At 38.1% G+C, this 27107-nt stretch overlaps 1 protein-coding gene across 3 annotated transcripts in view; it reads right to left on the bottom strand.

Moving 5' to 3' along the window:
• LOC135200251 (transforming growth factor-beta-induced protein ig-h3-like) overlaps positions 1–27107 on the bottom strand; it is a 96087-nt gene that overhangs the window by 57352 nt on the left and 11628 nt on the right. Inside the window, exons 2-5 of one of the 3 annotated variants that reach the window (XM_064228719.1) lie at positions 9247–9491; positions 8933–9022; positions 8355–8419; positions 232–389 (exon numbers count right to left, since the gene is read on the bottom strand). In XM_064228719.1, coding sequence (XP_064084789.1) covers positions 232–389; positions 8355–8419; positions 8933–9022; positions 9247–9386 — 453 coding nt within the window. In that variant the 5' untranslated portion in view covers positions 9387–9491. Of the gene's footprint in view, positions 1–231; positions 390–8350; positions 8420–8932; positions 9023–9246; positions 9492–27107 lie in introns of those variants that run through there. The other 2 variants (XM_064228721.1, XM_064228720.1) reach the window with 2 other exon arrangements.

Consider the following 27107-nt stretch of genomic DNA (forward strand, 5'->3'; position numbering starts at 1 on the left):
TTGTCGTAGTCAGCTGATTTTCCTTTTTTTTTTTCAAAGTCAGCGACAGTCGTAAAGCCAAGCCATTACGAAAGTCGCAGGCTTTATTCGCCGATGTGTGATTTATCCTTAACACTCGCTCCTACTCTTTTTCGCTCCACAAACACACGCAAAAGAATTCCAAAAGTCTACCAGTCGCCACAAAGAACAACGCTATAACACCAACAGCAGCCAAATGGGCCTAAGTCTTACCTCATCCAGAGGGACGAGGAGCGTGAGGGCGTCTGGCGGTGTCTCGAAGAAGCGGTCCAAGTGCCTCCGGTCCATGGAATGAAGACTCATCAGTTGGGAGAACTTTTCAACGTTTGGCATCTTTCTCATGGCGGTCATGACGTCTACCACTTTTTCCACTGAGGAAAATGGCAATGAATTTATTTAATAAAATTATGGAAAATGAAAAATGATTGATCGATTTAGTACTGCCATCTAGCGGGAACACCGCTGTGACGAATGAGCTTTAGCAACAATATTAAATTCACACAATTAAGAAAATAGTTTTCACTTGTTTAATCACTTCGGATGAAACTGAAATTAAATCATCTTAGAAGCTACAATCTTTACACTTTAAAAGTATGCAAAAACTATTTGGTGTCCGTAAGGGGCAGGGGAACATATCGGAAAAATGACCTATATTTACGTAGGGGGATGTTGAAGAATTTCACTTATTTCCCTTATAAAACAAAATGAAATATTGATATAAATAGTAACGGTGAAAAGGATGAAACAGCCCGGCAAACAATGATAGTATTAAAGACTCAGAGTACCGACTGGCTCTCAATCCAAGGGACATCGTGTTTCAGATTCAGACCTGTGATTCTGAATTCCAGTGTTGCTTCAGTCTAGCCAGTTCCCGATAAGGATTGCGAGAGGAGTTTATTACCCATCGCATAGACGTTGTTTTGGGATTTTTGCAGCTGATCAAGGTTACCATGCCAAAGATATAATACGGGAAGGAATGGGAAGAGGAGAGCTGAGGATGGCCACACAGAGGACAGCGCGACGGAAAGGATCATTACAGAATAATCATGTGAGAAGGACTTTGTGGCAGGACAATACGAACTCATCACATACGAAATTGGATTCTCATATACGAATTGCTAAAGAGTGACTGCAAACCAGTTCGTGACTATGTTGACCTAAAGGATGGCTGTAGGATTAAAGCAGAACTGAATGCTGTTGCAATGGTGGTTAAAACAATTCTTTCTTTTCATTAATTGTCCTGGGAAGTCAAGGTACTCTGAAAAATATACAGACTGAAATGAATTAAATCATCAGTGATTGAAGGATTTTGCTTTGTAATTGAATAATTAGGTATTTATTTACGTTTATTATAGATGCATTAACATTTCTCTTAGAAATGTATTTCCATAGGTTACTTGAGTAGAGTCCCTTTCTCCTTTCTCATTGATTAAGGGCAATAGTACCTACTGTTGTTACATCCATGATCTTTGCTGTAAAACAATCTAAAATCTATTTACATGTATTATAAACTCAATATATGTTCACAATTGTTCTTGTAAAATCTCATTTTTCTTCTTTAAAGTAAACAAAGTTCTGTGAATTCTTAGTGTTGAATCAGTTTTTTTCATAATAATATAATTCACTTTTCATTTGCATTTGCTTTATTAAATACAATAAATTGTCACATATTTTATTGAACCGATTTCATTTTGTTTGTACCTAAATTTTGGAATGTTAATTTTCTCTATGAACTGAAACTAGAATGTAATACTTCATTTCCATTTATCCTATTGTTGCATTTGGTGCGTAGGGGAAAGTAGGGGGATATCACCTCTGGTGTCGAGGAAAACGCTCTTAGTTGCGTGTCAGCACTGTCTGGTAGCCTCGCAGTACAGTTCATGCACTGAACTGCTGAATTCAGTTGAATTTTGTTTCTATCAGATATACAGTTATCGCAAGCTACTCAGATGATGATGATGATGATGATAATAATAATAATAATAATAATAATAATAATAATAATAATAATAATAATAATAATAATAATAATAATAATGTAATAATAATAATAATAATAATAATAATAATAATAATAATAATAATAATGCCAAACTGGAAGCCCCAGGTCCCGATGAAGTCCATGGATACTGGCTCAAAAACTTCAAGGCCCTACACCCACGAATAGCAGATTAACTCCAGCATTGTGTCTCAAATCACCATGCACCCAAATGGATGACCACAGGAAGAACATCCTTAGTACAAAAAGACAAGAGTAAGGGAAATATAGGCAGTAACTACAGGCCTATCACCTGCCTACCAATAATGTGGAAGTTACTAACAGATATCATCAGTGAAAGGCTATACAATTACCTAGAGGAGACAAACACCATACCCCACCAACAGAAAGGCTGCAGAGGGAAGTGTAGGGGCACAAAAGACCAGCTCCTCATAGACAAAAGGTAATGAAGAACAGTAGGAGAAAGGAAAACCAACCTAAGCATGGCATGGATAGACTATAAGAAAGCCTTCGACATGATACCACACACATGGCTAATAGAATGCCTGAAAATATATGGGGCAGAGGAAAACACCATCAGCTTCCTCAAAAATACAATGCGCAACTGGAATACAATACTTACAAACTCTGGAATAAGACTAGCAGAGGTTAATATCAGGAGAGGGATCTTCCAGGGCGACTCACTGTCCCCACTACTCTTCGTAGTAGCCATGAGGCAACAGAATCAAACTATCTGATGTTCATGGATGGACATGAAGCTGTATGGTAAGAGCATCAAGGAAATAGATACCCTAATCCAGACTGTAAGGATTGTATCTGAGGACATCAGGATGGAGTTTGGAATAGAAAAATGCGCCTTAGTCAACATACAAAGAGGCAAAGTAACGAGAACTGAAGGGATAAAGCTACCAGATGGGAGCAACATCAAACACATAGATGAGACAGGATAAAAATACCTGGGAATAATGGAAGGAGGGGATATAAAACACCAAGAGATGAAGGACACGATCAGGAAAGAATATATGCAGAGACTCAAGGCGATACTCAAGTCAAAACTCAACGCCGGAAATATGATAAAAGCCATAAACACATGGCAGTGCCAGTAATCAGATACAGTGCAGGAATAGTGGAATGGACGAAGGCCGAACTCTGCAGCATAGATCAGAAAACCAGGAAACATATGACAATACACAAAGCACTACACCCAAGAGCAAATACGGACAGACTATACATAACACGAAAGGAAGGAGGGAGAGGACTACTAAGTATAGAGGACTGCGTCAACATTGAGAACAGAGCACTGGGGCAATATCTGAAAACCAGTGAAGACGAGTGGCTAAAGAGTGCATGGGAAGAGGAAACTAATAAAAGTAGACGAAGACCCAGAAATATACAGAGACAGGAGAATGACAGACAGAACAGAGGATGGCATAACAAACCAATGCACGGACAATACATGAGACAGACTAAAGAACTAGCCACGCATGACACATGGCAATGGCTACAGAGGGGAGAGCTAAAGAAGGAAACTGAAAGAATGATAACAGCGGCACAAGATCAGGCCCTAAGAACCAGATGTGTTCAAAGAGCGATAGACAGAAATAACATCTCTCATATGTAGGAAGTGCAATACGAAAAATGAAACCATAAACCACATAGCAAGCGAATGCCCGCCGGCCCTTGCACAGAACCAGTACAAAAAGAGGCATGATTCAGTGGCAAAAGCCCTCCACTGGAGCCTGTGCAAGAAACATCAGCTACCTTGCAGTGATAAGTGGTACGAGCACCAACCTGAGGGAGTGACAGAAAACAATCAGGCAAAGCTCCTCTGGGGACTATGGTATCAGAACGGATAGGGTGATACGTGCAAACAGACCAGACATGACGTTGATTGACAAAGTCAAGAAGAAAGTATCACTCATTGATGTCGCAATACCATGGGACACCAGACTTGAAGAGAAAGAGAGGGAAAAAATAGATAAGTATCAAGATCTGAAAATAGAAATAAGAAGGATATGGGTATGCCAGTGGAAATCGTGCCCATAATCATAGGAGCACTAGGCACGATCCCAAGATCCCTGAAAAGGAATCTAGAAAAACTAGACGCTGAAGTAGCTCCAGGACTCATGCAGAAGAGTGTGATCCTAGAAACGGCACACATAGTAAGAAAAGTGATGGATTCCTAAGGAGGCAGGATGCAACCCGGAACCCCACACTATAAATACCAACCCAGTCGAATTGGAGGACTGTGATAGAGCAAAAAAAAATAATAATAATAATAATAATAATAATAGACAAAATGGTAATGAAGAACAGTAGAAGAAGGAAAACAAACCTAAGCATGGCATGGATAGACTATAAGAAAGCCTTCGACATGATACCACACACATGGCTAATAGAATGCCTGAAAATAAATGGGGCAGAGGAAACACCATCAGCTTCCTCAAAAATACAATGCGCAACTGGAATACAATACTTACAAGCTCTGGAATAAGACTAGCAGAGGTTAATATCAGGAGAGGGATCTTCTAGGGCGACTCACTGTCCCCACTACTCTTCGTAGTAGCCATGATTCCCATGACAAAAGTACTACAGAAGATGGATGCCGGGTACCAACTCAAGAAAAGAGGCAGCAGAATCAACCATCTGATGTTCATGGACGACATCAAGCTGTATGGTAAGAGCATCAAGGAAATAGATACCCTAATCCAGACTGTAAGGATTGTATCTGGGGACATCAGGATGGAGTTTGGAATAGAAAAATGCGCCTTAGTCAACATACAAAGAGGCAAAGTAACGAGAACTGAAGGGATAAAGCTACCAGATGGGAGCAACATCAAACACATAGATGAGACAGGATACAAATACCTGGGAATAATGGAAGGAGGGGATATAAAACACCAAGAGATAAAGGACACGATCGGGAAAGAATATATGTAGAAGCTCAAGGCGATACTCAAGTCAAAACTCAACGCCGGAAATATGATAAAAGCCATAAACACATGGGCAGTGCCAGTAATCAGATACAGTGCAGGAATAGTGGAATGGACGAAGGCAGAACTCCGCAGCATAGATCAGAAAACCAGGAAACATATGACAATACACAAAGCACTACACCCAAGAGCAAATACGGACAGACTATACATAACACGAAAGGAAGGAGGGAGAGGACTACTAAGTATAGAGGACTGCGTCAACATCGAGAACAGAGCACTGGGGCAATATCTGAAAACCAGTGAAGACGAGTGGCTAAAGAGTGCATGGGAAGAAGGAATAATAAGAGTAGACGAAGACCCAGAAATATATAGAGACAGGAGAATGACAAACAGAACAGAGGACTGGCACAACAAACCAATGCACGGACAATACATGAGACAGACTAAAGAACTAGCCAGCGATGACACATGGCAATGGCTACAGAGGGGAGAGCTAAAGAAGGAAACTGAAGGAATGATAACAGCGGCACAAGATCAGGCCCTAAGAACCAGATATGTTCAAAGAACGATAGACGGAAATAACATCTCTCTCATATGTAGGAAGTGCAATACGAAAAATGAAACCATAAACTACATAGGAAGCGAATGCCCGGCACTTGCACAGAACCAGTACAAAAAGAGGCATGATTCAGTGGCAAAAGCCCTCCACTGGAGCCTGTGCAAGAAACATCAGTTACCTTGCAGTAATAAGTGGTACGAGCACCAACCTGAGGGAGTGATAGAAAACGATTAGGCAAAGATCCTCTGGGATTATGGTATCAGAACGGATAGGGTGATACGTGCAAATAGACCAGACGTGACGTTGATTGACAAAGTCAAGAAGAAAGTATCACTCATTGATGTCGCAATACCATGGGACACCAGAGTTGAAGAGAAAGAGAGGGAAAAAATAGATAAGTATCAAGATCTGAAAATAGAAATAAGAAGGATATGGGATATGCCAGTGGAAATCGTACCCATAATCATAGGAGCACTAGGCACGATCCCAAGATCCCTGAAAAGGAATCTAGAAAAACTAGACGCTGAAGTAGCTCCAGGACTCATGCAGAAGAGTGTGATCCTAGAAACGGCGCACATAGTAAGAAAAGTGATGGGCTCCTAAGGAGGCAGGATGCAACCCGGAACCCCACACTATAAATACCACCCAGTCGAATTGGAGGACTGTGATAGAGCAAAAAAAAAAAAAATAATAATAATGGACGGCATCAAGCTGTAGGTATAGTTAGAATATCAAGGATATTAATAGATACCCTAATCCAGACTGTAAGAATTGTATCTGGGGACATCAGGATGGAGTTTGGAATAGAAAAATGTGCCTTGGTCAACATACAAAGAGGCAAAGTGACAAGGACTGAAAGGATAAAGTTACCAGATGGGAATAGCATCAAAGACAGAATAATAGAAGGAGAGGATATAAAACATCAAGAGATGAAGGACACGATCGGGAAAGAAAATATGCAGAGAATTAAGGCGGTACTCAAGTTAAAACTCAAATCCAGAAATGTGATGAAAGCCATAAACACATGGTCAGTAGGTACCAGTAATCAGATACAGTGCAGCAGTAGTGGAGGGCTGAACTCCGCAGCATAGACCAGAAAATTAGGGAACACATGACAATACAAAAAGCACGACAACCAAGAACAAATAAAGACAAACTATACATAACTCAAAAGGAAGGAGGGAGAGGACTACTACATAGAGGACAGCGTCAACATCGAGAGAAAAGCACTGGGGAATATTTGAAAACCAGTGAAGACAAGAGGCCAAGGAGGATATGGGAAGAAGGACTACTACAAGTAGACGAAAACCCAGAAATATACAGACAGGAGAATGACAAACAGAACGGAAGAATGGCACAACAAACAAATGCAAACAGTACAAGACAGACTAAAGAACTAGCCAGCAATGAAACACGGCAATGGGTACATAGGGGAGAACTTAAGACGGAAACAGAAGGAATGCTAACAGCAGCACAAGATCAGGCCCTAAGAACCAGATATGTTCAAAGAACGATAGATGGAAATAACATCTCACCCATATGCAGGAAGTGCAATATGAAAAACGAGACCATGAACCACACAGCAAACGAATGTCCGGCACTTGCACAGAAAGAACCAGTACAAAAAGAGGCATGATTCTGTAGCAAAAGCCCTCCACTGGAGTCTGTGTAAGACACACCAGCTAGCTTGCAGTAATAAGTGATATGAACACCAACCAGAGGGAATGATGGAAAACGATCAGGCAAAGATCCTCTGGGATTATGGCATCAGAACTTATAGGGCGATATGTGCCAATAGACCAGACGTGATGTTAACTGACAAAATTAAGAAGAAAGTATCACTCATAGATGTCGCAATACCATGGGACACAAGAGTAGATGAGAAAGAAAGAAAAAATTGATAAGTATTAAAACCTAAAAATAGAAATAAGAAGGATATTGGAAAATGTACCCATAATCATAGGAACACTGGGCACGATCCCAAGATCCATGAAAAGGAACCTGGAAAAACTAAATGCTGAAGTAGCTCCAGGTCTCATGCAGAAGAGTGTACTACTAGAAACAGCTCTCATAGAAAGAAAGTGATGGAATCCCAAGGCGGCAGGAAGCAACCCGGAACCCTACACTATCAAAACCACCCTGCCGAATAGGATGACTGATAGACCGAAAAAAATAACAATAATAAATAAATAAATAACGATAAAAATGAAGAAATAACGTAGCAGGTAACCTTGAGAACAAACCTTGGTGAGATCTCAAAGGATCTTGGCAACGTGCCATGAATCTATCAGTCGTTACCAGCAACTGCTCAAAACATGAAATTGTGCGACGTGAAATCTGTAGCAAATGAATCATCTAAACACGTAAGTTTGGTAATGAGCAATAGTTCCCACATGAGTATCGAAATCAATGAAATTCATTAATGCCATCAATGACAAAAAATGGACATAACAACTGACATTCAGAATTACTTATGACTGTACACAAGAGACAATTAACCCCGTGTTTAAAAAAACTAAAAATAAAAAATAAAAACTCTTCCTTATAAAGTGTCTTTTCTCCGGGTCTTGGGTGCGACAGCTGGAGCGGGTTTATATAAAAAAAAAATGAATAACAAAAAAGTTCTTCCCTTATCGCGTGTCTTTTCTTTGGGTCTTGGGCGTATCAACGAGCGGGTATGATTCAAAACAGGTTTTTTTCGCATCTAACCATAATATCCTGAAAACGCCCTCATGGGAACCTTGAGTCTGGTTTCAAATGTATCTCATGTCTGTACTAATATAATAATATATAATAATAATAATTCCCCACATGATGGTATTCTACCTACCTACCTACCTACCTACTGGACATCCGAACTCTAGGGGAGCCGATCCAAAGCCTTCGCAGCACTGATGTTGCAGATACCTGTAGAAGAGAAGCCGCTGGCGTCAGAATGCAAATAATACCTGGATTTACAGGTGACTCCGGATGTGAGATGCCGACGTTTTACGCGTCCATTACCAATTAAGAACTAAGATTGCTGGAATGTGTAGAAATTAAACATGCAAGAGTGGTAAAGATTACTGATAAGATGAGAGTCTAGACTGAGATGGTTGATGCAAGTGATAAGGAAGAGTGAGGAGGAAGGCGTTACGAGGGCTTGGAAGGAACTTGTCAGGGATAGAGCGTCGAGAGATAGGCAGCAGATTAGATGGCGTGATAAAGCGAGGGAAGATTTGGAAAAGAAGGATTGAGGAGAGGATTTTTTTTTTCATTTTTTTTTTTACCGAAACAGCTGGAGAGGACACAATCAAGGCAACCGAGCCCTTAGCTTAGGAATAGCGGTGGAGATAATCAAGAAGTTAAGATCTGAAATGTGATGAGAAGAAATTTGTTCCAAAGCGAGCGTTGCAAAATGGAAGCAATAATTATTCTTACGTCTTATGAGAGCAGAAAGTGCCGTGGGTCCAGGGCAGCGGGAAAGTCATATTGAGGGCGGGAACTTCTTCCACTATGCAAACGTCTCGTCTGTTGAATTGAAAGCATAATTACACTAGAATTGACTGTTCATTCATTCTACGAACGATTTATTATCACTATTTCAGTCAAACTCATTCTTATAAAAACGTGAGATATATAGCACGAGGAGTTCACCATCATATACCAGGATACAATCGCTTCATAGTTAATTTAAATGAAGTATCACATCCAATACATGCCAGTTAAAATGCGCCTATCGTGTCAGTACCTACCCAGGGACATAAACTTGGCTGGGGTTGTTGTTGAAGCGATAGCCGCCCCTGGGAGACAGTTGATATATTCTTGCGTCCATAGCCAACTGCGACCTGACGGGAGGTGCAGCCAGGTACAAAATGAGGATTATGACGACCATCCTCGCTGTCGAATTGAATTCCAAGGGCAAGGGACGGACGGCAGTGTAGGCCTAATGATTGTTTATTTCATCGTGCCGCTTGTGTTGGGAAGGACCTCTGAGTTTCTGAAATGCCGTGACAGGGAGAGATTTTATAGCAACTGCTTTGTGTCATCTTCTCACCTTTTGTTCTTTACTGAATTTAATTTTTTTTTTCTTTAACAGACAGATTCTTTTCCAGTTGTATAAAAAAAAATCTTGAACAAAAATCAGGCAATTTAATCAAGATGTTCGATATTCCTAAAGGTCAAGGCTAAGGTGCCCTGTCTCTCAGTGCTGTACCACAACTCAAATCTTAAAATGATTTCATAAAAAACAGTCACCAAATGGACTGCCATTGTCGTTAATGTTAAACAGGGGTTGTTCACGAATTTTGTCCAGTTATAAGCCTACATTTAAACACTTCTCAGCAGCACGTGTCCGTCTCATTTAATACATGAGGATAAACCCTTACGTCTTGTTTCCAAGATAACCGAAAGAAACAGACAATTTTTTGGTTGATGGTAAGAACAAATGTAAAGCCGATTTCCCGAAAACCAAGAAAACAGACTTCTTCACGAAATAATGAATGGTCTCAAATACTACGGTTTGGGAAAAAATATCTCCTCCTTTGCGGGACGGTTGAAAAAAAAAAAACGATAGAGGACAGAACTGAAAGGGGATGAGCAGTGCCACTTCATGCAAGGAAAAAATGTGGGTAGGCTAAGTGCTACTTCTAAAAATGGGAGAAATTTGAGTAAAATAATATATATATATATATATATATATATATTATATATATGTATATATATATATATATATATATATATATATATATATATATACTATATACTCACAGTAGAGCAACAGACAAGAGCATATATATATATAATATGATATATTATCTAATTGCTATAATTTAATATAATATATTAATATCTATATATATATATATATATATATATATATATATATATATATATATATATATATATATAATACTATATATATATATATATATATATATATATATATATATACACAGTAGAGCACTAGACAACAGCCCAAAGCTACAAACGTGTGAACTCCTGTTAGAGCTGAACGTGCATTTGCCCGGAGTATCATTATCGACCACTGGGACCTGCAGTCCGGAACCGTCGTTAGTCTAAGCTACCTTGGAAGCCAGATGGGAGCCTCGTTATACGTCACATCAACTTGCATAGGATGGGCACCGCTACTGCTCATGGGCACGAGCATTGGATGGGTATCGCTGGGGAGGGGGAGACAGAGAAGAGGTTTTTTTCGTTGAAAGATGGCAGGGATGCACCAAGCTGCTTTTCTTTCTACTGCCTCTCTTGCTTCTTAATATTATCATTATTAATATCTACTGTATCTGTACCTTGTCTATCTCTGTATACGGCCCTGAACTGAAAGAAATTATTATTAATATTATTATTATTTAGAAAAAATGACGGAAAGCGCTGTAAAAATCCTTGTTTGCAAAAAGGCATTTTCTGTTTTGTCTCCTTTTGTCTAACCGAACCGTTATAGCGTACTGCAGAGTAACAAGTACATAAGCAAAAACAACAAATAAAAACAAGCGATGAGAGAGACCACAAACCTCCACCAAGACCGAGAGAGTCCCGATCTTTCCCAAAATCGAAGCACTAGAAGCCCCCAACCTTAGGTCTAGTTCTCGCACAAATCCATTGGTAGTATCTGTCGTCATTATTTTACAATCAACCAAAGAGAAAGAACTAAAAATACCTATCGGCTATCATTGGAATAATAATAATAATAATAATAATAACCTTAAAATCACATGATAACAGCGTCAACAACATAAAACACAATAAAAATAAGAATAAGTAAAGAGCAGCATCACTAATATTAATTTTCTACAGCTTGGAAACTATTGGCATCAGCAAAAGCAACCTAACAAAAAGCAGTGATTATCAGATGTAACTGACACATACTTTGATAAACTTGAAAGTCAAAGAAGACTTTACTTTGGTCTTGTAGTAGACGAATGAGAAAACTGAAGATATAAATAATGATTTTTAAAACACTTCTAGTGTGAATGTGGATGCGATATCTTGTAAATGATTCGAGTTTTGTCTTCATTACACAAGTGGGAAGGGAATTCCACTAAATTCATGTTTCGGTCACATTGCGAGCCTTATACGACACACGTCTGGTTATCCTATTTCTTAAATAATGAGCCTCAATTCGTCGTATGGAATCTAGCACATCAAGAAATAAATGTACGGAGAGAGAGAGAGAGAGATGGGGGCAAAAGGAAATCAAATGAAAAAAGGGGCAAGGTACAACATGGAACACCTTTATGGCCAAACCAGCTATTACCACAAGATGCAAACGGTATACACGCAACAACCGTCATGACTCAAACGTGGCCATATAAACAACCACATGTTGTGACAGTTTCATTACCACATCCCTCAATATTATAACACCACTAACCCAATCAACTGCCTTCCTCCCACCGCCACCTCTCTCTCTTTCTCTCATAAATTCACTAGGCTCATGTTGACAAGAGTAAGACATTAAGTATCACATGATCAGATTCTCACAGTATTATGGCTAAAATTTCAGATGAGAATATATATACGAGTGTATATATATATATATATATATATATATATAGTATATATATATATATATATATATATATATATAGAGAGAGAGAGAGAGAGAGAGAGAGAGAGAGAGAGAGAGAGAGAGAGAGTGCGCGCGCATATATATACATATACATACATACATACACACACACATATATATATATAATAATATATGAATATATATTTATATAGAGAGAGAGAGAGAGAGAGAGAGAGAGAGAGAATCATTCATCAGACTCCTAGGTACTAGAGCTTCACGGTCATGGTCAAAGCCAGCTGCCTCCAAGTATCCAGTTACTCCCTCTCGTGTGGAGGATGTAGGGTGTACCTGTTTGTTTACCTGTATTTTGACTGTTTATCAATTTAATTACCTGCCTAAATAGAAACACTACCACACCCACACAAGCCATTCTCTTTGACTGGGGATGGTCCCGAGAATGGAGAAGACAATGGTCACTGCACCATTCATATGTAAACAGATAAATCGTGAATATATCATCAATGCCCAGAGGGAGTTCCTGGGAAAGGGATGTGGGAAAAATGCTCCTCCTCTGCCTCTTCACATGAGGGTAAACCCCTTCTTCTCTGCAAATACAGTACAAAGCACGTACTACTTCAGAAAAAAATAAGCAAACACACGTAACATCTCTGTATGCATCAAACTTCATTACAGAGGAAGTTGCCTGATGACGCCTTACCCTTCTGTATTAGTTAGCATCAAAAGGGAATATCTAACTAAGTATTAAACGTGAATTTGTTCATGAACTTCATATTAAGACATCAGCCTATACTATATTAGTCCATCCTCTAAGCTTTGCGACACTTCACTGATGGACTTTGGACTACGGGATGAAACAGTGCTGAATGTGGCCTCACTTACTCACACGGCACACACATACACATATAGAATTTATATATATATATATATATATATATATATATATATATATATATATATATATATATATATACATACACTTCTCCATCTTTTCTGTTTGTCTACCATGTTACTGCTGGTTCATTGATTATTGATGCTTACAGGATTAAAAAATGCCCCAAAACACTGGTGTATGCACGATATCTTACAAGGATGTAATAAATCTTACGTAAATTTTGCTTGTGTATGCACGTAATTTGTATGTTTATATATATATATATATATATATATATATATATATATATATATATATATATATATATATATATGGATGTAGCATGTAGTTTCTGTATGTTTGCATGTAAATATATATATAATATATATTTATATATTATATCTATATATTATATATATATTATATTTATATATATGATCCCATATACTATATATAAATACATTAAATATGTATGTATGTATATATATGAAAAAGAAAATGCTCTTATAAATGAAATAGTTAGATCAGAAGAGCATTCTATTTCGATTTTATTCCAGCCCTTTTCATAAACGCAATTGAGGTACTTATACAATGAGTGTCTAAATATGTAGTTTTTCCATTTTTCAGCTTATCCCCGGGAATAGGGAGTGCTCTTCGTCCTCTTATGTGGTTTCCAGTTCCATTGTGCACGACTCTTGTTCATCTGCTCAGTTAAAGCAGCATAGGTTATTTGCACTTTAAAACAGCACGCGCTTCCATAATTTGTCATGTATGCATGCAAGACTATACACTAATTGACAGAACTTAAAGTTTAAGATGTCATAAACTTGTATACATCTTAGGTCAGTAGTGTTCGATTTTCTTTAGTGATGCTATGCATCCACCTATATATATATATATATATATATATATATATATATATATATATATATATAATATATATATATATATATATACTATATACATATATATATATATATATATATATATATATATATAATATATATATATATATATGACTGGAAAAAGTGTTCTGTAACAACAGAATTCCATCTAATAAAAGGAGCCCATAAAAACACCAAAATGTAGAGAGAAAAGTACTATATTTCAGAGACTGCTGTCTCTCTCTTCAGATATATGAATGAGAAAAGTTTACAGAAAAGGTGGTATTTATACCAAGAGATTCGTCCACAAGTAAGCCAATTTAGGTCACCCCCGCTGATAATCTTCCTTTAATCTTCTTAAGCGTTGGTTGAATGAACACTGCGTCGACGATGTCCGATGTCCAATTCCCTTTTGAGATGTTCATTACCTGCTTCTCTTTTATTAAGGCCGATTCCATCATTTGACTCTTGTACCGGCAGTTGCTGCTATAAATTACACGTGACATATTCCAGTTTATTCTATGGTTATGTTCATTTATATGATTGAAAATAGCCGAGTTCTGTTGTCCATACCTAACTGACCGTTTGTGTTGTATTAATCTCTGGGGAAGTGATTTACCTGTAAAATCCGATGTAAGATTGGTCACAGTCCTGGCATGGGATCTCATATACCCCAGAGTCTTTGGGCGATGTCTTTTGTTGGACGTTAATCAGGGATTTGGCTAAGGTATTTGGGGGTAGGTAAATGCAAAAGGGTTGGATTTCCCAAGGGTGTGAGTTACTCTCTTAATTGTCTCCAGGTGGGGAATTTTTATTTTATTGTTGGGTGTGTCTCTGGTCTTGTCTTTAGGGGGTCGGTAGAAAATTACGTTTGCTTTTTGAATTGCTTTCTCAATTATATGGTCAGGATACTTTAAAGATGAAAGTTGCTTGCGAATTAGTTCAAATTCTTTTTCCAGGAAATCTGGGGAACAAATTCGTAAGGCTCTTAAGAATAGGTTGCTAGCTAGACCTATCTTGATAGTATTGTCATGATAGCTAAAGTAGTGAATATATGAAAGTGAGAACGTTGGTTTTCTGTATATGGTAATTGTATTCTGTCGTGTCTCTGATTATTAAAACATCAAGAAAAGGAATTTTGTTGTCTGTTTCCCATTCAACTTTAAATTTGATGCTGGGCACTAATGGGTTTAATTTTGAGAGGAATTCATTAAAATTACCCCACTTATTATCCCAAAATGTTAGTATGTCATCCACGTATCTCATCCACAGCATGTTTTTGGGTTTTATTGCATTTATTACTGTAGTTTCAAAGTATTCCATGTACAGATTGGCTAAAATAGGACTTAAAGGACTGCCCATACTACACCCGAATTTTGCTTGTATAATATACTATATACACACATATATATATATATATATATATATATATATATATATATATATATATATATATATATATATATTATGACTGGTAAAGTGTTCTGTAACAACAGAATTCCATCTAATAAAAGGAGCTCATAAAAACACCAAAAATATAGAGAGAAAAGTACTATATTTCAGAGACTGCTGTCTCTCTCTTCAGATATATGAATGAGAAAAGTTTACAGAAAAGGTGGTATTTATACCAAGAGATTCGTCCACAAGTAAGCCAATTTAGGTCACCCCGCTGATAATCTTCCTTTAATCTTCTTAAGCGTTGGTTGAATGAACACTGCGTCGACGATGTCCGATGTCCAATTCCCTTTTGAGATGTTCATTACTGCTTCTCTTTTATTAAGGCCGATTCCATCATTTGACTCTTGTACCGGCAGTTGCTGCTATAAATTACACGTGACATATTCCAGTTTATTCTATGGTTATGTTCATTTATATGATTGAAAATAGCCGAGTTCTGTTGTCCATACCTAACTGACCGTTTGTGTTGTATTAATCTCTGGGGAAGTGATTTACCTGTAAATCCGATGTAAGATTGGTCACAGTCCTGGCATGGGATCTCATATACCCCAGAGTCTTTGGGCGATGTCTTTTGTTGGACGTTAATCAGGGATTTGGCTAAGGTATTTGGGTAGGTAAATGCAAAAGGGTTATGGATTTCCCAAGGGTGTGAGTTACTCTCTTAATCGTCTCCAGGTGGGGAATTTTTATTTTATTGTTGGGTGTGTCTCTGGTCTTGTCTTTAGGGGTCGGTAGAAAATTACGTTTGCTTTTTTGAATTGCTTCTCAATTATATGGTCAGGATACTTTAAAGATGAAAGTTGCTTGCGAATTAGTTCAAATTCTTTTTCCAGGAAAATCTGGGGAACAAATTCGTAAGGCTCTTAAGAATAGGTTGCTAGCTAGACCTATCTTGATAGTATTGTCATGATAGCTAAAGTAGTGAATATATGAAAGTGAGAACGTTGGTTTTCTGTATATGGTAAATTTGTATTCTGTCGTGTCTCTGATTATTAAAACATCAAGAAAGGAATTTTGTTGTCTGTTTCCCATTCAACTTTAAATTTGATGCTGGGCACTATGGGTTTAATTTTGAGAGGAATTCATTAAAATTACCCCACTTATTATCCCAAAATGTTAGTATGTCATCCACGTATCTCATCCACAGCATGTTTTTGGGTTTTATTGCATTTATTACTGTAGTTTCAAAGTATTCCATGTACAGATTGGCTAAAATAGGACTTAAAGGACTGCCCATACTACACCCGAATTTTTTGCTTGTATATATACTATATACACACATATATATATATATATATATATATATATATATATATATATATATATATATATATATATATATGACTGGTAAAAGTGTTCTGTAACAACAGAATTCCATCTAATAAAAGGAGCTCATTAAAAAAACACCAAAATATAGAGAGAAAAGTACTATATTTCAGAGACTGCTGTCTCTCTCTTCAGATATATGAATGAGAAAAGTTTACAGAAAAGGTGGTATTTATACCAAGAGATTCGTCCACAAGTAAGCCAATTTTAGGTCACCCCCGCTGATAATCTTCCTTTAATCTTCTTAAGCGTTGGTTGAATGAACACTGCGTCGACGATGTCCGATGTCCAATTCCCTTTTGAGATGTTCATTACCTGCTTCTCTTTTATTAAGGCCGATTCCATCATTTGACTCTTGTACCGGCAGTTGCTGCTATAAATTACACGTGACATATTCCAGTTTATTCTATGGTTATGTTCATTTATATGATTGAAAATAGCGAGTTCTGTTGTCCATACCTAACTGACCGTTTGTGTTGTATTAATCTCTGGGGAAGTGATTTACCTGTAAATCGATGTAAGATTGGTCACAGTCCTGGCATGGGATCTCATATACCCCAGAGTCTTTGGGCGATGTCTTTTGTTGGACGTTAATCAGGGATTTGGCTAAGGTATTTGGGTAGGTAAATGCAAAAGGGTTGGATTTCCCAGGGTGTGAGTTACTCTCTTAATCGTCTCCAGGTGGGGAATTTTTATTTTATTGTTGGGTGTGTCTCTGGTCTTGTCTTTAGGGGGTCGGTAGAAAATTACGTTTGCTTTTTGAATTTGCTTTGTCTCAATTATATTGGTCAGGATACTTTAAAGATGAAAGTTGCTTGCGAATTAGTTCAAATTCTTTTTCCAGGAAATCTGGGGAACAAATTCGTAAGGCTCTTAAGAATAGGTTGCTAGCTAGACCTATCTTGATAGTATGTCATGATAGCTAAAGTAGTGAATATATGAAAGTGAGAACGTTGGTTTTCTGTATATGGTAAATTTGTATTCTGTCGTGTCTCTGATTATTAAAACATCAAGAAAAGGAATTTTGTTGTCTGTTTCCCATTCAACTTTAAATTTGATGCTGGGCACTAATGCGATTAATTTTGAGAGGAATTCATTAAAATTACCCCACTTATTATCCCAAAATGTTAGTATGTCATCCACGTATCTCATCCACAGCATGTTTTTGGGTTTTATTGCATTTATTACTGTAGTTCAAAGTATTCCATGTACAGATTGGCTAAAATAGGACTTAAAGGACTACCCATACTACACCCGAATTTTTGCTTGTATATATACTATATACACACATATATATATATATATATATATATATATATATATATATATATATATATATATATATATATATATATGACTGGTAAAAGTGTTCTGTAACAACAGAATTCCATCTATAAAGGAGCTCATAAAAACACCAAAAATGTAGAGAGAAAAGTACTATATTTCAGAGACTGCTGTCTCTCTCTTCAGATATATGAATGAGAAAAGTTTACAGAAAAGGTGGTATTTATACAAGAGATTCGTCCACAACGTAAGCCAATTTAGGTCCACCCCCGCTGATAATCTTCCTTTAATCTTCTTAGCGTTGGTTGAATGAACACTGCGTCGACGATGTCCGATGTCCAATTCCCTTTTGAGATGTTCATTACCTGCTTCTCTTTTATTAAGCCGATTCCATCATTTGACTCTTGTACCGGCATTTTGCTGCTATAAATTACACGTGACATATTCCAGTTTATTCTATGGTTATGTTCATTTATATGATTGAAATAGCCGAGTTCTGTTGTCCATACCTAACTGACCGTTTGTGTTGTATTAATCTCTGGGGAAGTGATTTACCTGTAAATCGATGTAAGATTGGTCACAGTCCTGGCATGGGATCTCATATACCCCAGAGTCTTTGGGCGATGTCTTTTGTTGGACGTTAATCAGGGATTTGGCTAAGGTATTTGGGTAGGTAAATGCAAAAGGGTTGGATTTCCCAAGGGTGTGAGTTACTCTCTTAATTGTCTCCAGGTGGGGAATTTTTATTTTATTGTTGGGTGTGTCTCTGGTCTTGTCTTTAGGGGGTCGGTAGAAAATTACGTTTGCTTTTGAATTGCTTTCTCCAATTATATGGTCAGGATACTTTAAAGATGAAAGTTGCTTGCGAATTAGTTCAAATTCTTTTTCCAGGAAATCTGGGGAACAAATTCGTAAGGCTCTTAAGAATAGGTTGCTAGCTAGACCTATCTTGATAGTATTGTCATGATAGCTAAAGTAGTGAATATAGAAAGTGAGAGCGTTGGTTTTCTGTATATGGTAAATTTGTATTCTGTCGTGTCTCTGATTATTAAAACATCAAGAAAAGGAATTTTGTTGTCTGTTTCCCATTCAACTTTAAATTTGATGCTGGGCACTAATGCGTTTAATTTTGAGAGGAATTCATTAAAATTACCCCACTTATTATCCCAAAATGTTAGTATGTCATCCACGTATCTCATCCACAGCATGTTTTTGGGTTTTATTGCATTTATTACTGTAGTTTCAAAGTATTCCATGTACAGATTGGCTAAAATAGGACTTAAAGGACTACCCATACTACACCCCGAATTTTTGCTTAAATTTGGAACATGGAATGTACAGACACTACTAGATGAAAATGAAAACACCAAGACAGCATGGTGTAGGTTTTGCTGTAAAAATTGCATGCTTTTCAATTTAACAGAGTACCCAAGTGGCATAAATGAACGCCTAATGACACTCAGACTGAATCTTGAGGGAAATAAACATGCCACTGTGATCAGTGCTTACACTCCAACCCTTCTTGCAGAGGATCAAACAAAAGAATTATTTTATGCCACTTTAGACACCTCTCACAGCTATCCCAAATGAAGACAAAGTTATCCTTTCAGGTGACTTTAATGCCAAAGTAGGAAGAGACAGTGACATCTGGAGAGGTACCATTTGAAAAGAGGGTGTTGACAAAATTAATGCAAATGGAACTCTCTTACTCTCAAAATGTGTAGAACATGATCTGGTAATAACTAATACTCTTTTTAGGCAGAAAAATAAACTTAAAACCACCTGGCAACATCCAAGATCTAAACATTGGCTTCTCTTAGATTACATTATGGTAAGATCTCGAAAGGATGTATTTCTTACAAGATCAGTGACAGGATCTGAAGACTGCTGGACTGACCACCATGTGGTTTACTTTTGTATTAGGATCAAGATCTTGTCTAAAAAGAGAAACGTACATGCGCTAAAGCGACTGAAGTTTAACGTTGATTCACTTAAGTACGACTCAAATAAGCTTGAACTTCATTGGTGTCTCGCTAATAAACTAGAACTGGAATATCCACCCAATATTGTTGATCACTGGAGTAAATTTAAGGATTCTGTAATCAGCGCATGTAAAGAGTCAGTTGGTCTGGAGAAATATGAACATCAAGATTGATTTGATCAGAATGATGCAGCTATCCAAGATCTTATTCAAGAGACCAGAAAATATCTATTTGAACATCTGAATGACCCAAAGTCTGTAACAAAGAAGAAAACACACCGCTCAGCAAAAGCTCAGATACAAAATGCCCCAATGTAAATGAAAAACAAGTGGTTGACAGACAAAGCAAATGAGCTCCAATCCTTCTTTGACAGAAATGACATGAGAAGCCTTTTCAGCAGAATGAAAGTTATATTTGGGACAAGTTCCCAAGGGCTAGCACCCTTACATAGTCAAGATGGCACTCAACTCCTTAAAAACAATAATGAAATCTTGTCTCATTGGAAAGAACATTTTAAAGAACTACTTAATAGAGACCCTGTGATAGATGAGGATGTACTACAATAACTCCCTCGTCTCCCATTGGATGTGACACTTGAAGTGGTACCAACTCTAGAGGAAGAACAACGAAGCTGCAGGACCTGACAAAATTCCTGCTGAAATATTTAAATGAGGAGGACCAACCTCACATTGCAAACTTCACCAACTAATTAAAAGAATCTGGATGCATGAGGAAATTCTAAATGACCTCATAGATGGAATTATCAACACAATGTATAAGAAAACAGAGGACCAATCAGTTTGTGGAAATCACAGAGGAATTGCCCTCCAGTCAGTAGCTGGGAAGGTCCTAGCAAGAATTCTTATATCAAGACTAACACCTCTAGCTGAGAAGATCCTGCCTGTCTCAGTGTGGTTTCAGACCTGCTCGTGGTACAACTGACATGGTTTTCTCGGAGAGGCAGCTACAAGAAAAATGTCGAAGAACAACAAAAACCCATTACATGGGACTCATTGACCTGACTAAAGCTTTTGACAGTGTCAAGCATGAGCTGCTCTGAGAGATACTATCTAGATATGGATGCCCACCTAAATTCATAAAAATCCTGAGGCTACTACACGATATGTCGGTGACTGTAATGGCTAATGGTAGCTTTACTGAACCTTTCAAAGTTAAGTCAGGCATAAAACAGGGTTGTGTCACTGCTCCTACATTATTTACCATATTTATAACTGTTGTTTTGCACCTCATTCAAGATTAATTGCCTCTAGGTATCTCCATCAATTACAGAACAGATGGAGGAATATTCAATATCAACCAGCTAAAGGCAAGAACCAAAGTAAATGTTACTGCTATTGTTGAGCTTCAGTATGCAGACAACAACAACAACGCTGTCTGTGCTCAAACTGAAAATAATCTGCAAATCATATTAAATGCGCTTGCAGATGCTTACTCTTGTCTTGGACTTTCCATCAACATTAGAAAAACCCGAGTATTAATCAACCACACCCAACTGAAGCCATAAGAGTTGCACCTACTATAGAAATTAATGGAGAAGCTCTAGAAACTGTAGACTGCTTCCCATACCTGTGCAGTCATCTAGCTTCAAATGCCAATATAGATGACAAAGTTCAATATCGCCTAAGATGTGCTAATTCAGCTTTTGGAAAGCTACGCAAGAAAATTTTTGATGATCATGACTTGGGTGTTAACACTAAAATAAAGGTATATCAGGCAATATAGTCTTACCTACCCTTCTTTATGGTTCCGAAACTTGGACAACTTACCGACGCCATGTTAAAGCCCTCGAGAAATTCCATCAGCGGTCCTGCAGGGCATGTTGTCAGAATGGCAGACAGCTGCCTTCCTAAGAAGCTCCTTTACTCAGAGCTAAGTGACGGGACTCAGAATGTTGGCAAACCAAGGAAGAGATTCAAAGACAACTTAAAACTGTGACACTGACTATAAAACATGGGATGCACTGGAGCGATCTGCTCGGAGAGCTAAAGTGAAAGATGGAATTAAAAATTACGAAGAGAACACAAAGCATCATCTGGAGAATCATAAAGCTGCAAGAAAAGCTCCCACCTAACAACACATCCCCCAATTGTGACAGAGTATGTGGCTTGAGAATTGGTCTCATTAGCCACATAAGAACCCATCAGTAACGACATCCCAGAGCATTCATACTCGAATCAAGTGATAACCATGATGATGATGATGATGATGATATATACATACATACATATATATATATATATATATATATATATATATATATATGTGTGTACGTGTGTGTGTGCGTGTGTGTATATATGTATGTGTGTGTATGTATGTATTCCAGTTTATATCTTTGCTTTTGCAGTATTTTATCTTTTTTTTACGTTTTCAAATCAAAATTCTAAATGCAATCATGTGAGTAGATTACAAGAGAGAGAGAGAGAGAGAGAGAGAGATATGTTTATATCAAAGTCTGAGCACAGTGACATACACACATCCTTTACTTTACTTATATTTCATGTTACAGTACTCTCTTTTATATTTTTACTGTATTTTCTCAATTTTTATTCTTACAAACAAAAAGAAAATAAATAAATAAAAGTAAACGTGTAGGGTATAAGAGAGAAGAGAGAGAGAGAGAGAGAGAGAGAGAGAGAGAGAGAGAGAGAACAGCTGAGATGACATATCAACAGTGATGAAGTATACTGTTGCGAAAAAATTAGTGTACAATTTTTTCGCAATAAAGAACTCCACCTCAAAGGCTTAGCATTCCCTCCATTCTCACCCAGTGGCGGCAGAAATGCGATGGTTCTAACTTTCACAAAATGTTTTGGGTCAATTTATTATTTTAATAATCTTTCTGCATTGAAAACCATATTAAAATTGTTGTGCTTTTTTATTGGTTAATTTCTTGAGTTCGTCGCATAGCGAAAAAGTTGAAAATGATCTGTAAAAATCACTAATTGCCCGGGCTATAAAAACCCATGCACGCACACGATCTCTTTCTCTCTACTGAAGTCCATACAACTACCAAGACGTGGTAGTAAGCAGGGTCTGAGGACCGCCAAACCAAATATCAGTTTCCACCATACGACTGTAACTGTAAGTAACCATTGAATGTATTTTTCTCAGTCAGGACCTTTGTTTAAAACGAAATTCTTGTTGTAAAAAATGTAAATAATTGTGTAGCAATGAGAGTAGGTTTATTTTTCTAATAAAATTGTAAAGTTATCCCCATAGTTCTTTCGTCCTTGTGTACGGGCTGGGAACTTGGCGTTTTTGGTAGATCTATTGCCCCTTAACATCAGGCCTGAACCCGTCCCTAACAAGTCGTCGAAGAAACTTCGTGACATTTTTTGGTCCTTCAAACGACGGATAGATTTAAGTAACCAGTCCCCGAGCAACAATGAACGAGTTATGATGTTTAAAGTACTTTTGTTAGGACACTCACAGTTACCCTTGCACCTCCAGCCGATCGAGGGGGTGGAGATTGAGATTCACTGCAGACCAGGCGGGTTACTAGCTAGCTTAGCTTCTGAAACGTTGCCCTTCTGGCGCAGGTGATACCACCTTGTTGTCGTGTATCTAGGGGGCAACGATTTGGCCCATGAATCTGAGGTAGAAGTCTGGGGTAGGCTGAAGGCCTTCCTAGAAAAAATAAGAGAAATCACTGTAAAAGTGGCTGTGTGTAACGCGGAAGAAAGGAAATGCCGTGGAAGTGAATCGCTTCAGTATCATCCCCAGTGAGTATAACACTAGAGTAAGAGCTCTTAACACTCAGGTTAGGAGGTATTGCACCAGACATAGACATCACAGAGTGCGTCATTTACCCATGAACCCTGTAAGCTATAGACAGGGAAGAATGACTGATCAAGTTAATTTCGACACGCATGTGCGAAGGGCATTTAGTAACCGTCTCATGAGACTGATTCGTGGTGAGAAGGCCCATCAGAGCGATCAGAAGAACTAAGCTTAGCCTAAGTTGTGACGAACTAACGTAACTTAAACTAAGAAAGTGACACCATTTCCTTCACCCCCTTGTCTGTTTGAGAATTGAAACCACAAAATGGCGGCCACTCTAGAAATGCAAATTGACCCACTCGTGGTCCTCCTGACAGCCTCACTGATGCGGGAACATGGGAACCTTATGGATTCACATAATTTTCCCATATATCAAAATTTGCTAGATCATATCCAGGCTGATGAGTAGCAGCTCAAGGAACTGTACTTGAAGAGTACAGCCATGTTCGAGCCAGCACTGGAAAGTAAGATTCTAAAAACACTGGACAAAGCCAGTCAACGATCCTCCTTCTCATCAATAGAATCAGTACATTGGCCAGCGTAGCGCAGCCAAAGACTAGTCTACCTAAACTTAAAGGGCTTCCTTTGCCCATGTTCAATGGTGAGAATAGTGAGTTCACCACCTTTAAGGAACTTTTCGATGTTCATGTGCATCAGCGCACAGATTTGGACGACGTGGCCAAATTCACTTATTTGCTAGGGTCTTTAGTAGGAGAGCCACTCAAGGTAATTCAAGCCTTGAGCATAACTGCAGCCAACTATGGGGTGGCACGCAGTTTGTTAGACAAATACTACGGTAAACAGCATCAGACACTGGTCATTCTACATCGGCAGTTATCAAATATCTTTGTCCTGAAATGCAATTACCTTGAACTTAAAAACTTCCATATCAATCTTACGGTGCTAATTGAACAAATCAAACATCTTACTGGTTCTGCAATGGATCAAGGTTTGCTAATCAATCTCATTAACCAGAAATTATCACAAGGTCACGTATATCAGAAAGTCGTAGAGTATCAGCACAAATGTGATTTTTCATTGGATGAACTTTTTAAAGAATTAGATTTCTTCATACGCTCTATGGAAGACGACTCATTACAGCAAGGCAAAGATGTCTCACAGGCAGCGCATACGAAGGGGTTGGAAACCAACGCCCCTCGGATGGCGACATGTCCGTTTTGTAATAGTAATCATTCAGCCTATAATTGTTTAAAGCATCCAAATGTAGCATCCAAGAAATGCCAGCTTATTTTGAACAAGAAATGTTTCAATTCTTTCTCTTCTGGGAACACCAGTAAACAGTACAGTAGCAAACGCAACTGTAAATTGTGTGATGGACGCCATCACCGTTTGATCTGCGAGAGAGATGGTAATCAGCCCAGATCTGTTGCACACACTGTCAACCATTCCAATTTCTCGTCTTCTGCCAGACCATCTCATGTTGTGTCACAACCAGTTAAAAACCACTCATATAACAATAATGTAAACAATCGACTCCCACCTAATGTAAAGAAAGAAAAGCCTTGTGTTAACACTAATGTAGTTAAAAATCAACCTTCTGGAGAGCTACCAGCTACTTTGTTGCCCACTGCTACCGAAATGGTATACAGTTATGACCAACCATACAAAACGGTGCATGTTCCTTGGCACTGGTAGTCAGAGAAGCTTCATCTCGAGTTGGTTAGCTAAGAAGCTAAAGTTACCTGTAGTGAAATGCATCGTTTTAAACATTCCACCTTTTGGTTCCCAAATAGTAAAGGGAGAACTTGACGTTGTTTCTTGCCAAATACCCCCATTCACAACTTGGGTTTGTGCAAAGTGAAAAGTCGTCTACAGAACAAGGGATGAGTGATGGCAGATGACGACATAAGAAATGACATTCTTAGAAACATCAATTTGCTTGTGGGCACAGATTATTTTAGTCTGTTCATTCTGGGTATGGATAAAATAGACAGTGTGAGTATGTTGGTCACTCACTATGGTGTTGCACCATATGGACGTGTGCCTCAGTGAACCCTGGACGGGTTACGCATCTCAAATGTTCGAATGATGCGAGTATGCCTTCTCATTGAAAGCGACTTAGATGTAGACATGGTGGAAACTTGACACTCTCGGAATTGTGCTGAACGAGCAATTCACTACTTCTGAGCAAACAGCCATGCTTAAGGTTCAGCAAAGTATCACTAAAACCGAGAATGGATACCAAGTCAGTTTACCCTTCTTTGGATCTGAACAACCCCACAACAACTATTGAAACGCTCTCACCCAACTGTACACTCTCAAGAGACAGTTCAGTAAAAATCCTGAGTATCGTAAAGATTACGAAAACGTCCTTCAGACGTATCTTACAGCTGGCTTCATTAAGGAAGTCGAAAATCCAAAAACTGAAGGCTACTATTTGCCCCATTTTGGAGTAAAGAAGCAGAGCCTGATGACACCATTGTATATAGTATTCAACGCTTCGTCCAAAGTTAATGGTGAACTCTCATTAAACGACTGTCTATATCTAGGTCCTAGCCTAGTCATAATGCTGTATGATTTGCTGATTAAATTCAGGGGTCACCCTTATGTGTTAATATCAGACATCTCAAAAACGTTTCATCATGTTTTATTGAGTCCCGAAGACACTAAATATGCCCATTTCTTGTGGCGACGAGGGCCTTTATCAGCAGCCATGTACGCCTTTCAGGTCGTGGTATTTGGTGTCACCACTATCCTTATATACTACAGCAAGTGCTTAGGAACTCACCTCAAATTTTTGAGTCTTATGACCAGCTAAAAAATGCCTATGTAGAAACCAAGTCATTGTTAGATGAAGACCCAGCCTTTAACTGGGTGGGCCAGTAACTGTCAGAATTTCAACAAACGAATAGTGTAGTGAGCCTAATGTAGACACCGTGTAAAGAATAACTTGGAATAGAGATGTTGATTCCTTAAGCTTGAAACCTTGCAAGAAAACTAATGAACCCAATATCCCCCTTAGAATAACAAAGTGCAAACTGCTATCATCTTTAGTGGCCAATTTTGATCCTTTAGGATTAGTTAGTCCCATCTTTGTCAGGGGAAAACTTTTCTTACAGGAACTTTGGGAGGAAGGGATAGGATGGGATGATGTTTTGTCTCAGGAACAAGAGAGGGAAGCACATAAAATCTTAACTGATTTTGTAGACATTCATTCCTTAGAATTTCCAAGGGGAATTCTGTTGGGAGTCGTCGAGCTCCACATGTTCACTGATGCTTCTAGTAAGGCTTATGGAGCCATTGCATATGTTAGGCAACATGAGGGTAAAACGAACATTCTAACTTCAAAAATGAGGGTCACAATGAAACAGCAATCTAAACTAACCATTCCTTATTATTGGGATTTCGGTTGTGCAGACATCTCAGGGGTTTATTCAGTTTCTCCAGAATAGTCGCATGGACCGATAGCAAGGTAGCTATGGCCTGGGTACAGAGT

The sequence above is a fragment of the Macrobrachium nipponense genome, chromosome 26 (genome assembly GCF_015104395.2).
Source record: "Macrobrachium nipponense isolate FS-2020 chromosome 26, ASM1510439v2, whole genome shotgun sequence".
Classification (NCBI taxonomy): Eukaryota; Metazoa; Arthropoda; class Malacostraca; order Decapoda; family Palaemonidae; genus Macrobrachium; species Macrobrachium nipponense.